At 44.3% G+C, this 12426-nt stretch overlaps 1 protein-coding gene across 6 annotated transcripts in view; it reads left to right on the forward strand.

The window, feature by feature from the left end:
- Positions 1-37: 37 nt before the first annotated feature.
- Positions 38-12426, forward strand: part of Kif13b (kinesin family member 13B) — a 157614-nt gene continuing 145225 nt past the window's right edge. For 4 of the 6 annotated variants that reach the window (XM_087585728.1, XM_087585729.1, XM_087585727.1 and 1 more), the window contains exon 1: positions 38-164. Coding sequence is in view for 4 of the 6 variants with exons in the window: in XM_087585727.1 (XP_087441853.1) it covers positions 110-164 (55 nt within the window). In the remaining 2 variants the exon portion in view is untranslated. The remainder of the gene's footprint in view (positions 165-12426) is intronic. The other 2 variants (NM_001412036.1, NM_001412035.1) reach the window with 1 other exon arrangement.

Here is a 12426-nt window from a genome sequence, read left to right on the forward strand (position 1 = left end):
TCGGTCCCGCCCCCTTTCCCCACAGCCCCCGCCCGCCGGGTTGGCCTCGGAGAGTTTGTCCGGTGGCCGTGGTAAACGGAGGTGCAGTAAGAACCCCGGCGGCAGCACGATGGGCGACTCCAAAGTGAAAGTGGCGGTACGGGTCCGGCCAATGAACCGACGAGGTGAGAACTTGTCCCGGGCCGGGGGCGACAGGTGCCTGTAGTGGTAGAGCCTTGGCGTCCCGGGGGTCTCGGCGGGCTCCCCTCAGCGCGCGTGCGCCCTCGACGGCGCGGTCGGGCCCTCAGCCCTCCGCCCCGCCAGCTGTCACCGAGCTCGGCAGGCCTGGGGCAGCTCCGGCCTCACAGCCTCCTGTACACGCAGCTCTTAGGGCGGACAGCCCTACTTTTCGATTTTCCACGTTCCATTCCTTGAACCTGCACCTTGTTGCTGTTTGCAGAAAAGGAAGGACGTGCCTTCCTAATTCTTTCTGGTTTATGATTATCGAGAGCTAGCTTTCTTTCTTTCTTTTTTTCTTTTTCTTGAAGTGATAGTCATCTCAACAATAAATAGTCTCGGTGCCAAGATTCTTGGGAAATTGTATCTTTCAGACATGCTCTGAAGTCTGTAGGGAGGGTAGAGAAAGTAGATAAACTCAGGACACGTAAATCATCTCTCCAAGTTGGAAGGACTGAAGCCCAACTTGTGTCCGGAGAGTAGCTGGTTTTTGCCTTTGCAGCTTCACCAGAGGGTGACTGTGTAGGATACTTAAAATGAGGTGATGTGTTTGAAAACACTTTATATACAAGTCTTGTTATTGAGGTGCTGCTGGGCTCCCAGGGGATGGAATTGCAGTTAGTTGATTTAGACTACTGACTAGCTAGAATTGTTTTCTAGGGTTTCTAGTTTGTTTTACTGTGTTTAAAGTCAAGTGTGTAGGAAATAGTTTTTCTGTTTCCCTGCCCTTTGGCGTATATATGGAGGTAAACAGGTGGGACAGTTGACAAAAGATTTTTCTGGTTGGTTGTTCTGTGGGAAAGCTGGTTTCTCTGTTTTCTTGGCGTTGGTTTGCCTACCTGAACGTGCTTAAGTCTATGAGGCATGTTTTTCCCTGAAGACTTAACTTTTTAAGCTCTCAGCTAATTGCCTCCTTGCATCCAGGTTATCACAAAACAGAGTGAGTATCTTAGAAGTCCGAAAGTTTTCAACTCTTCCATTTTCGAGTGTCCAGACATCTTTATTTTGGATCACTTCAAGCTCATTGTGATCATTACTGCGATTAAAAAACAAAAGAGAACAGCCAAGTGAAATCCGACTTATCTGGGACTGATTCGGAAAGGATGGGTTCAGCACATTCTTAAAATTTCCTTTTTGCAAAATACTTGGAAATGTCAGTGCTGAAGGAGGCCTCTAGCCAGCCACCACAGCAGGGCTTGGCACAGATAGTTAGAGCCCAACTCTTCCTTGTTTTCTCTCACTGGGAGGAAGCTACTGCCTTTAATTTGCTATGCTTGTAATTCTTAACAGTGGCTGTTACTATGCTCAGAGTTTCGAGACATTCATTGAATGATTTTAGCTATAGAGTACATGTTAGCTGTTCCTTACATTGAACATTGTCTTCCTTCTTCTCTCCTTCTCTCCTTCCTTTTTTTTTTTTTTGAGACTGGGTCTCCCTACATAGCCCTGGCTGCCCTGGAACTCAGCATGTAGACCAGGCTGGCCTCAAATTCACAGAAATCCACCTGCCTCTGCCCAGATCTTTAGTGCTGGTATTAAAGGCATTCACCACAATGCCTGGCACTTCTTTCTTTCTAAAACAGTGCTAAGGATTGGAACACTGGTCCTCACCTGCATTTTATCCACCGAACCATCTGAGTTCAGCCAGCCAGCCAGGCATCTCCCCAGTCCTGTTTTTCCCCACTTATTTATTTTGAGGTAGTGTCCTCGTGTAGACCAGGGTGGCCTGGAACTTGCAGTCATCTTCCTGCCTCAGCCTCCTGAGTGCATTGCGGGGATGCACCAACCACTGCTGACTGAACTCACTTTAAAATGAATGTTTACAGTTTGGTTCCACTGTTCAGTGACAACTGCCCCCTAGTCTCTTTGCTTCCTCTATCTTGTGTCTCTAGTGTTCATCACAGATCATTTCTTCATCTACAGGTTATTACGAAATTTAATAGCGAGGAACCTTAAAGCTTGTTATTTCTAAGTTGGCATCTTGAATTCCCATGAAAAGGCAGTAACAAAATTGAGCTGCTTTTTGCTGAGTTTGAAAAGAACCCTATTTAAACATTACCTCTTCCGAGGAAAGTGGTATTGTGATAGCATGTGGCTGTCAAGTAGTTGGGTCTAGTTCTGGGTGCTCCTGACTTAGTGTGTGTGTGAGGATTGACATGGTCACTGGGTTGTACTTCCCATCATAGACTCTGTTGTTTGAATGATGTTTGTGTCTTTTGAGGAGTCTGAAGGTTTCCAGAACTCTTCAGTGTAGGGTTCAGTTCTTTGTGTGACTTAGTGGCTGGTTGTGTTTAAGGGGCTTCAGCATTTCTGCTCAACTGTCTGCGGCGGTGGGAACTTAATTGAATATCAAGGGGTAGTTCCTAATTTAATGATAGCTAGAGTTGTAGTGGCTAATTTGTCAAGATAAAGAGAGGGAGGGAGGGAGAAAAGAGAGAGAGAGAGTGAGAGAGAGAGAGAGAGAGAGAGAGTGTGTGTGTGTGTGTGTCTGTGTGTGTGTGTGTCTGTGTGTGTGTGTGTCTGTGTGTCTGTGTCTGTCGGTCTGTAATCTTAGAACTTGGTGGAGGCAGGCAGAAGGATCTCAGTTTGAGGTGAGTCTGGGCTGCGTACATAGTAAAATTTGCTTTTTTTTAGCTAACCAACTAACCTTCCTTCTTCCTGGCCTCTGTTTTTCACCTTTTTTCTTTTGGTGATACTGGAGACTTAACCAGGGCCTTGTATACACTAATGTTTTCATTCTGGTGTTAGGCTCGCATGCATGTGTAATCTTTTTTTTTTTTTTTTTTTTTTTGGTTCTTTTTTTCGGAGCTGGGGACCGAACCCAGGGCCTTGTGCTTCTTAGGCAAGCGCTCTACCACTGAGCTAAATCCCCAGCCCCGCATGTGTAATCTTAACGTTACAGCTTCTAGTCATCTGAAATAGGAAGCTAAGCTGCTAAAGAGGTAAATGTTGTTATTTAAGAGATCTTGAACTTGTCTTTGAAAATGATGTTCCTCTTTCTTTTGGTATTGTTTTGAGATTGGGTCTCTGGTGACTCAGGCTAACCTCAGACCTGCTGTGTAGTTGAGGCTTTCCTTCTACCTCTACCTCCTGAGTGCTGGGATTACAGTCTTGTTCTATCCTGCTTAGTTCTTGTCTGTTCTTTTAGACTGTACAACTCAATATATGTGTTTACATCCTTCTACATACTGCAGAGAAGACCATTTCATATCTTATAAAAAAATCTGAGAGGCCTTTATTTTTGTTTTATGTCCTTGAGTTTTTTCCTTGCATACATATATATGCACCATATGTGTACACTATCCAAAGAGGCCAGAAGAGGGTGTTGGATCCCCTCGAACCGGAGTAATAGGCTTTGTGAGTTGCCATAAGGGTTCAGAGGACCTGAACCTTGGTCCTCTGCTAAAGTAGCTAGTGCTTGTAACCACTGAACCATCTCCCCATCCTCTCTGAAGGTTTTCTAAGTATAATTTCCATTAGATCAGTGACAGTCTCCTTTTCAGGAATTTGATAATTTACATTTGGGTAGTTTAAAAAATATTTAATAGGTGAATTAATATTGACTACTTGCCAGGTTCTAGATTGCATGGGAGCTTCAATCAAGGAACTGCCAATTTAGAAATATGTGCAAGATTAGCCAGGAAAACAAAGCAAAACAATATAAAGTCTTTGGAAAATACTTTTGTTAAGGGAATGGAACAGAAAGTTATGCCAGAAGTTGAGCCAGAAGGATTGTCAGGTGAGCATGTGTGATAGATAACTCTATTTCAGAAGGTATTTCCGGTGAGTTTAAAGTTTGCATTCTGCAGTGTTGTTTAAACACTGTTGTAAAACACAAAAAAAGTCAGAAATGATGTCTAAAAGATTTAGCGCTGCCAGAAGTCCTGTTCTTGGTAAAGTGGAGGGACCATAATGTAGGCATTGAAAGCAGTGCCAGCCAAGACATTCATGCTGTGGGGAGAGCAGAACTTGAACCCCTGTATGTAATTAAGAATGAGCCCATTAGTGTGGCCATTGGTGAATAGAAACCATGTAGCGCAGGGGGCCATGCCCAGAAGAAATGGTGAAAGGAAATGGATTGCTCTTGGGGAGAGGATTTTGCCAAAGACCTTGTTTGTGTTGTCCAGTGTTATCTGTGTCTTCAAGAGTGCTGTATGGTTTCTGTATGAGGAAATGACTGTCATGTGAGGAGAGACGATGAAAAGATAAACAGGTAGAGCTCACTGCTACTTAGTAAGAGCCAGGTGAGTGACAGGGACACTTAGGAATTTAGAGGAGTGAAAGACCTCTGCACGCCTGGTGATTAGGGAAGACTTCACTGAGGAGGGCAGATCTGGGTTACAAAACATTCCCGGCAGGAGGCCTATGATTTCCCTGGGTGGGAGGGGAAGACCTTGGTTCTCTGAGGAGGAAGCCAAGCACAAAGGCGAGAATGAAAATGAGCAAGGCCTGTTTAGGCAGCAGAGACTAGATTGGCCTGTCCCTAAGGTGGATTCTGCAGGGTTGACTGGAGTAAGGTGAGAGGAGGCCTGGGAGGAGCATGGGACTCTTGCGGATAGCTAGGCCGGAAGTCAGCCTAGGAGGCTGGTCTGGAGCTCTCTTTAGATTTCATTGGCCACAGGCAGGAAGGAGAAAGATTGCTGGATTGCAAGGCAAGGTCAGAAGACTAGATAGATGGCTGATTCCTTGCCACAGCCGAGCAGGTCTAAAACCTACTTGATAGAAATGAAACCAGGTAAGGAGGAAGTCAGAGGAGACTGGCTACATTCAGGTAGCCTTAATTCAGAAGATATGGGGCAACTTCAGAAATGGGAAACAGAAGGCCCTACCCATCAAGGAGGAGATAGGAAGAGTTCTCTAGGAAAGTGAGGGTCCAAGCACGGTGGTTTTGACCTTGGAGTTGATCACAGGGAGGCTTTGGATCTTTCAGAAAGATGTCTGACAAATGAACCACAGGTGGCTGAGGCTGGGAGTTTCTGACAGCGTTCGATGAAACAGAAGGTAGTTGTTTGCTGACATCTGCTTGATGTGCCAATATCCAGTGAGACACCCCAACCATTACAACATTGTTCTTGCTGTCAATCCAGGGACTGAAACTTGGGTCAGTATGGAGAGGACTAGAGCATTTGCTGAAGGTGCATGCCTGTGACAGGCAACTTTGTTACAACCTCTGTTACCATTTCCCTGTCACCTCCATAAAACCATGACTAATCCCTCGCTTTTCCACTTCTTCAGTTCTAAATGTGGGAGAAGGCACTGATAAAGCTATTACTTAAGGAGATGAATTGAGACATTTATTGAGTGGGAATGGATTTATTGATCTCTGCTCACTGATGACAGGACATGTTCTCTGAACAAACGTGGCAGAGATGAACAGTGCCTTATGGGGAAGCATATGAAGATCTGTGACTGAATGGTGCCCAGCTTTCACTCATACAAGCTGTAGGAAGCCTTAGAAAATGGTATTCATTAACCAGTTCAAGTATTGGTTGGTGAAAAACTATAATAACTACCTTTTCTGTTTTTCATCTGGAGTGCTGGAGCTTGTGGAAGTTGATTCTTTCTATCCAATGTGTAGGTCCAAGGACTCAAACTCTGTCAGGTTTGGCAGTAAGCACTTTTTGTGGACTGGACCATCTTGCTGGTCCTCTGATAGTGATCTTCCAAAGATTTGCTCCAGTAGCTGGGCTGAGTTCCTGTTTTGCTGGGGCTCTAACCCAGGGGCCTTTCTTGTTTTGGGTGGCTTTATCATTAGCCCAGTCCCAGGGTTTTCTATTGCCAATTGTGAGTTACAGAGTTTACTGTTTTTGTCTTTTTGTTTTTTTGTTTTTTTCCCTGAAAGACAAAAATCTCACTAAGTAGCCCAGTCTGGTTGCAAACTTGCTGTTTCCTGCCTCAGCTTCCCAAGTGCTGGCATATGCTGATAAGTTATTTTGCACCAATGAAATGGGCCAGTTGAAGCTAGATTAGAGTATATATAGAAAGGTTTATTGGGAAACTGCTCTCTGGTAGGCCAATTCACTGGTCCCAAGGAAGGAGACCAGGGAAGTCAGCATGAGGAGGGAGACAGAAAGGAGGGAAGGGGGAAGAGAGAGAAAGCCTTAGGTAGAGAGGGAGGAAGAGGGGCAAGAGACCAAAATGTCTAGAATTATATAGGGAAGAACAACCCAGCCCTTGGGCTGGAATGGAAAGTTCAGAGTAGAGGGCTGGGTGTGCCAGGTAGGGGCTGAGGGATGCTGGGAGACCTGGAGGCCAGGTCTGCTCTGGTATGTAAAATGCACCGCACGCAGCGGTTTGTTCTGGGGCCTGAAGCTAAAGCGCACTATCAGTGGTGGACAGCTCTAGCTTCATTGTTTGCTTGCTTGTTTAGACAGAATCTTAGTGTGTAGCCCTTGCTGTTCTGGTACTTGTTGTGTAGACCAGGCTGACCTTGAGTAAGCTCCCAGCAATGTGACTACTTTTGCCTCACCTGGTCCACCTCTAGTTTTTAGGAAATACACTTGTTTACTGTATTCTTCAAGCTGAACTTTGAAATCTTTAGAATTTCTACACTTCACAGTTCCAGAGAAGGGGATAATCAAACTAGTATTTTGGGGACCTGCCATCAAAGCTTGTGCTTTTACTGGGCCTCATAGGAACCAGGCAGATCTGAAGATAGATGGTAGTCAGAGGAATCTGGCAATTCTGAGAGGCATGGTCTCTTTCTTCCCTTTGCACAGGGTGTCATTGTACAACCTAGTCAGTCAGGCTGGCTTCAAACTTGCAACAGTCCTACCTTGGCATCCTTAGTGATGAGAGTAAACACAGATACAAGTCACCAAGCTGGTTACCAAAGGAACTCAGGTAACAGCAGGTGGCACAGGCCAGTTCATGATCAGGCCACAGATGCTTGAGCAGTAAAGACAGTTGTAGGGCAGTAGGACTTGGGTTTGAGAATGCACTGCTAGCAGTCCTAGCTGTCTTCCTTGCCTCCAAGGCCCATGGTGGTGAAGTAGAGGGGTTCAAATGAATGCTACAAATGAAGTGAGTTCAGATGGTGTTCATCTGAGGACCACTGAGCCTATCAAATTCACCTCACGTCTGCTTTAGATGACTGGGTGCATGCTGATGCTCTAGCCAAGAAGTGCAGGAGAGGCAGGTTTTAGGGGGAGGTGTTCGAGACGATGAGCCCTGCTCTGAGTCATTAGCCAGCTTGAGTCAATGGTGATGTGCCAGGTACTCTATCTGCACCTGTAGAGTTAGCTGTTGTAGGTACCGGGAAGAAACTCAGTGGTTGCCCTTAGCTAAATGGACAAAGGCAGTTGTGTAAGAGAGACTCAAAACTCAGGGACTAAGAATCTGTAGAGACCTGGAGTCATTACTGTAGAAGAGAGAATTTATGTCTTTTTTTTTTTTTTTTTTCTTTTTTTCGGAGCTGGGGACCGAACCCAGGACCTTGCGCTTGCTAGGCAAGTGCTCTACCACTGAGCTAAATCCCCAACCCCAGAAGAGAGAATTTATGTTAGGGCCTGTGTGAAGGAGGAGGTCACAGAGGCCAAGAGAGACCCAAGAGAACCAAGGTGGCAGTAATGCTGTGTAAGACCATGGAGACAAAATGTATCACAGAATAATTGGCCTGCAGTCAGATGTCACAGGAGTGGCCATTTGTTTTGGCCTCATGGTGTTGATGGTAATTTTCAGAATAACATGACATCCTAAATAGATGGATGATTTAGTGATGGAGTGGGGTGTAAGAACATACCAATTGGGCATGCCAGTATTGAGACTGTGAGTCTACATGAATATTCTGTGAGCTCCTCAGGGACAAGACGGCAAAGGAGTGGTCTAGTGTGCCAGACAGGTAGCACTAGGCCTTTCCAGCCTCTTTTTTTTTTTTTTTTTTTTTCTTTCCTTTTTTTTCGGAGCTGGTGACCGAACCCAGGGCCTTGCACTTGCTAGGCAAGCGCTCTACTACTGAGCTAAATCCCCAACCCCCCTTTCCAGCCTCTTATTTTCTTCTTAAAGTCTGGGAGATGTTTGGGCCAGTAATACACAAAAAGCCAATGGAGAGGGAAATATGGGAGGAAGAGGATGACTCCTTAATGGGAAGGCCCTAGAGAGCTTCATTTTCATGGAAAGATTAAAAGATTGAAAGTGAGAAGAATTGTGTGAGTGGACACAATCAGAGACAGTGTTTAGAAAATGTTGAAACTTGAAGAGGGCTATGGATGGAGTTCTGTTGGTAGGGCTTGCTCATCATGAATAGAGCCTAGCTCCCACCCCAGTACCATAGAAAATGGGTGTGGTAGTGCACGCCTGTCGTTCCCACAGGAGGAGGTGTTGAAGGTTATCCTCTGCAGCCACCTGGAACACAATAAATCCTGTCTGAGAGGATATGTAAAGCATTTGAAGGACTCCAGCAATATTTTATATTTATTAAGGTTAGTAGGGTTAGGAACTTTTCTAAGTTTTCTTCTCTCTCCTTCTCTCTTCCTTCTTACCCCTTTGTATCTTGTCCTGGCTGACCTTACTTAGCCTCCTGAGTAGTTTCATATGCTTGGTTCTTCCTCTTCCTTTTAAAATATTAGATACGTTTATGTACCAAAATTATGCCCTTCAGTGTTTTAGGACATTAAAGATTTATTTATTTTATTTATATGTATACACCATAGCTGTCTTCAGACACACCAGAAGAGGGCATCAGATCCCATTACAGATGGTTGTGAGCCACCATGTGGTTGCTGGGATTTGAACTCAGGTCCTCTAGAAGAGGAGTCAGTGCTCTTAACCACTGAGCCATCTGTCCAGCCCCCGTTTTAGGACATTAAGATCTGTGTGGCCGCCACTGCTGTTCAGTCCCAGGATGGTTGCTCCATCCAAGAAGCAGTCACTTCCCATTCCCCGATCCTCTGGTCTCTGTGGATTTTCCTGTCCTGGTGTTTGATAGAGATGGAGTCATACAACATGGACTAGGCTTCTTTCAGTTGGCACAGTGAATTTAGGGTTTACCCGTGCTGTATAACACCAACCAAAACTCCATTCTTTTTATGTCTGAATACTGTTTGATTGTGCCTTGCTTTGTTTATTCACTGACCAGTTGATGGGCATTTGGTTTGCTCCCATCTTTTGACTATTCTGAGTCAAGCTGTATATCATGAGGTATAAGTTTAGGGTTTTTCTTTTTGATTTTGTTTGTGGGTTTGTGTGTGCATGTTGTTGTTGTTGTTGTTGTTTGTTTGTTTGTTTGTTTTAAGATGTAGTTTCACTGTGTGGCTCTGCCTTACCTGGAACTCACTTTGTAGACCAGTCTACCTTGAACTTACAGAGCTTCTCCTGCTCCTTCCTTCAGAATGCTGGGGTTAAAGGTGTGTGTCACCATGTCTAAGGTAAATTCAACTTTTTGATTCAGGCTCTTCTGTGGCCCAGCTCCGTTTCTGCATCCCTTTTCTTGTGGTGCTGACATTGCAGGCTGTGTTCCCTTGCCCAGCTGGTGTACAGGTTTTTGTATGGAGGTGTATATTCATTTTTCATCCTGTGGACACAGGAGTGGAGTTGCTTTGGCATGCACCAGCACCAGTTCTAACTTCTGAGAAACTGTTGAACTTTACTGTGAAGTCCCCGTATCACACCCATTCTTGCATCAGTTTCTCCCCAGCAATGCTCACATGTGCTATGTGCACCTTTTTTCTTTGGCAGAGCCGAAGGATTGAACCCAGGGCCTTCACTGCTTTGCTGGTGCTCTGCAGTTGATCTCATCTTGCAGCCCTGTCTTAGAGGGTTTTAATCACCCATTCCAAATCTTGAGGCTTGATTGTGTTTTTGAGTGTCTATATTTTGTGTTTGGGGCCAAATACAATTACTGAAACTTTTCATGCTGTCCCCTTTTCCCCTTGACCCACATCATCTCTTATTTCCTCTCCTTAGTGCTCACCCGTAGTAGAGCTCAATCCATCGCCATCATGTATTAGTTGAATAGATTTTGATATTCACTAATATATAAGGGTAGAGATTACTTCTAATAGGTATTTATAAGTCTTATATATGGAAAGCTATTTTGCTTTCCTTAAAAAGCATCACATGGATTTATTGGGGAGCAGCATGTGTGCCACAGTACATGCAGAGGTCAGAGGACAGCTTGTAGGAATCAGTTTTCTTCTTGCACCATGTACATCTTGGGGATCAAACTTAGGTGATCTGTTAGGTGGCAGGTGCCTTTCCCCTCCGAGCCATCTGCCAACTCCCAGTTTACTTTTTTTTTTTTTTTCTTTTTTTTTCCGGAGCTGGGGACCGAACCGAGGGCCTTGCGCTTGCTAGGCAAGCGCTCTACCACTGAGCTAAATCCCCAACCCCACTGAGCTAAATCCCCAACCCCCCTAGTTTACTTTTTACTGATATGGTGTTATCAGTTTTTAGCCCCCAATCTGGAACATTGGACAGAGGAGTCCAGAAGCCTGCGAGTAAAAAGTATAAGCTGCTTCCAGTAGCAGTGCAGATAAATGCAGGGTTAGGCTCACACATTACTTGCAGATTTTAAAATTAAAAGTGAATCTCATAAGTAATTTATTGTTTTTCTTTACAAAATGGGCACTAGAGGTGTTGAAGAGTCACTTAGGGGCTAGCTTTTTTAGTGACGTGCCTGGTAAGAAGAGGGAGGGTCTCTGTGTTTGGGTGTTGGCAATCTGGTTTGGAAATTAGAAAGGCAGATTACCAAATGGGCATCTCTGATAATTCACAAGTGAAAGATCCATTTCCTCAGACAAAACCTGAGTTACTTAAGGGGAGTATCCCAGGCCCTGCCTGTATTTTAATATGAAGTCATTGGGGTACAAACCACAGCTGATTTGTACATGGAAGAAAGACTTGCTTCAAATGATTGCTCACTCTTACAGAGTGACTAATACACTGGCTGAATAAGCAGGGGTGTCAGCTCTTGATAGTTAATATCATGAATAATTTGATGTAGAAAGGCATCCTGTTTGGAAATACTGACCTACAGCAGTTTGGGGGGCCTTTAATGCTAATACAGTATATCCCCCCTCCCCCTTTTTTTTAAAGGCTTAGGAATATATCAAAGTACCCTGGTCCTGAGGATTACAAAGCCTGCTTAGTCATAACACAAACTTAATGTATTACTGAAGGTTTCTAATTGGTTGTCAGACAGTGTTAATTAAGTCTAAGTCTTGTTACTTTAGGTTTCATTATGAATAAATGTACCCATATTATTTATTGTAATAATGATTAATATTTAGTAATGTTTGAACCATTTTAAGTGTATTGGTTGGAGACATTAAGGACATTTCACATTGACTTACCATCACCACCATACACGAGCAGAGAGAGCCTTTGCACATTATAAAATCAGGTGTGGTCATGCATAACTAATCCCAGCAATTGGGAGCTAGAGACCAGAGACAGAGGCTGGAGGATTGCTGCAAATGTTTTGGTCAGCTTGGGCTACAGTGTGAGGCCCAAGTCCCCCACTCCCTAAACAAAACAAAACATTTTCTGACCCCCTGAAGTTAATAATAATAGTTATTAACTGCTTAACTCTTATCCAGCCTGCTGACCCTGCCTTTCTCCTTTCTGTCTTTGTGAATCTGACTCTGTGACCTCCTGTAAGTGGAATTTTCTGATACTTTCCCTCTGTGACTGCTTCATTTGTTTCACAGCCTGAAGGTTTAACTGTGAAGTGGGTGTGGTGTCGCACACCTGTGGTCTCAGCACTTAGGAGTAGAGACAGGAGGATTGGGAGTTTAAAGACAGCTTAAACTACATAAATAGCCTAGGTTACATGGGGTACTGTTTCAAAAGCAAATAAAACAAATTTGTTTGCTTTTAAAGGCTGACTAATGTGTGTGTGTGTGTGTGTGTGTGTGTGTGTGTGTGTGTGTGTTCATGTTGTTTATCTAGCCACTTTTGGAGAGTATGAATAATTCTGCTATGAATGAACTCTGTAGCTTTCTTTTTTTTTTTTTTTTTTTAACTTTTCTATTTTTCGGAGCTGGGGACTGAACCCAGGGCCTTGCGCTTGCTAGGCAAGCGCTCTACCACTGAGCTAAATCCCCAACCCTGAAGCTTTATTTTCACAGAGGTAGTATATAGCCCTTTCTCCCACCGTGTTATATATGTGTGTGTATGTGCAAGTGGAGGCTAGAGGATAATGCCAGGTGTCTTCCTCAGTCACTCTCCATTTTATTTTTTGAGATGCAGTCCATTACTGAACCCAGAGCA

Source organism: Rattus norvegicus, chromosome 15, assembly GCF_021556685.1.
Source record: "Rattus norvegicus strain SHRSP/BbbUtx chromosome 15, alternate assembly SHRSP_T2T, whole genome shotgun sequence".
NCBI classification, from domain to species: domain Eukaryota; kingdom Metazoa; phylum Chordata; class Mammalia; order Rodentia; family Muridae; genus Rattus; species Rattus norvegicus.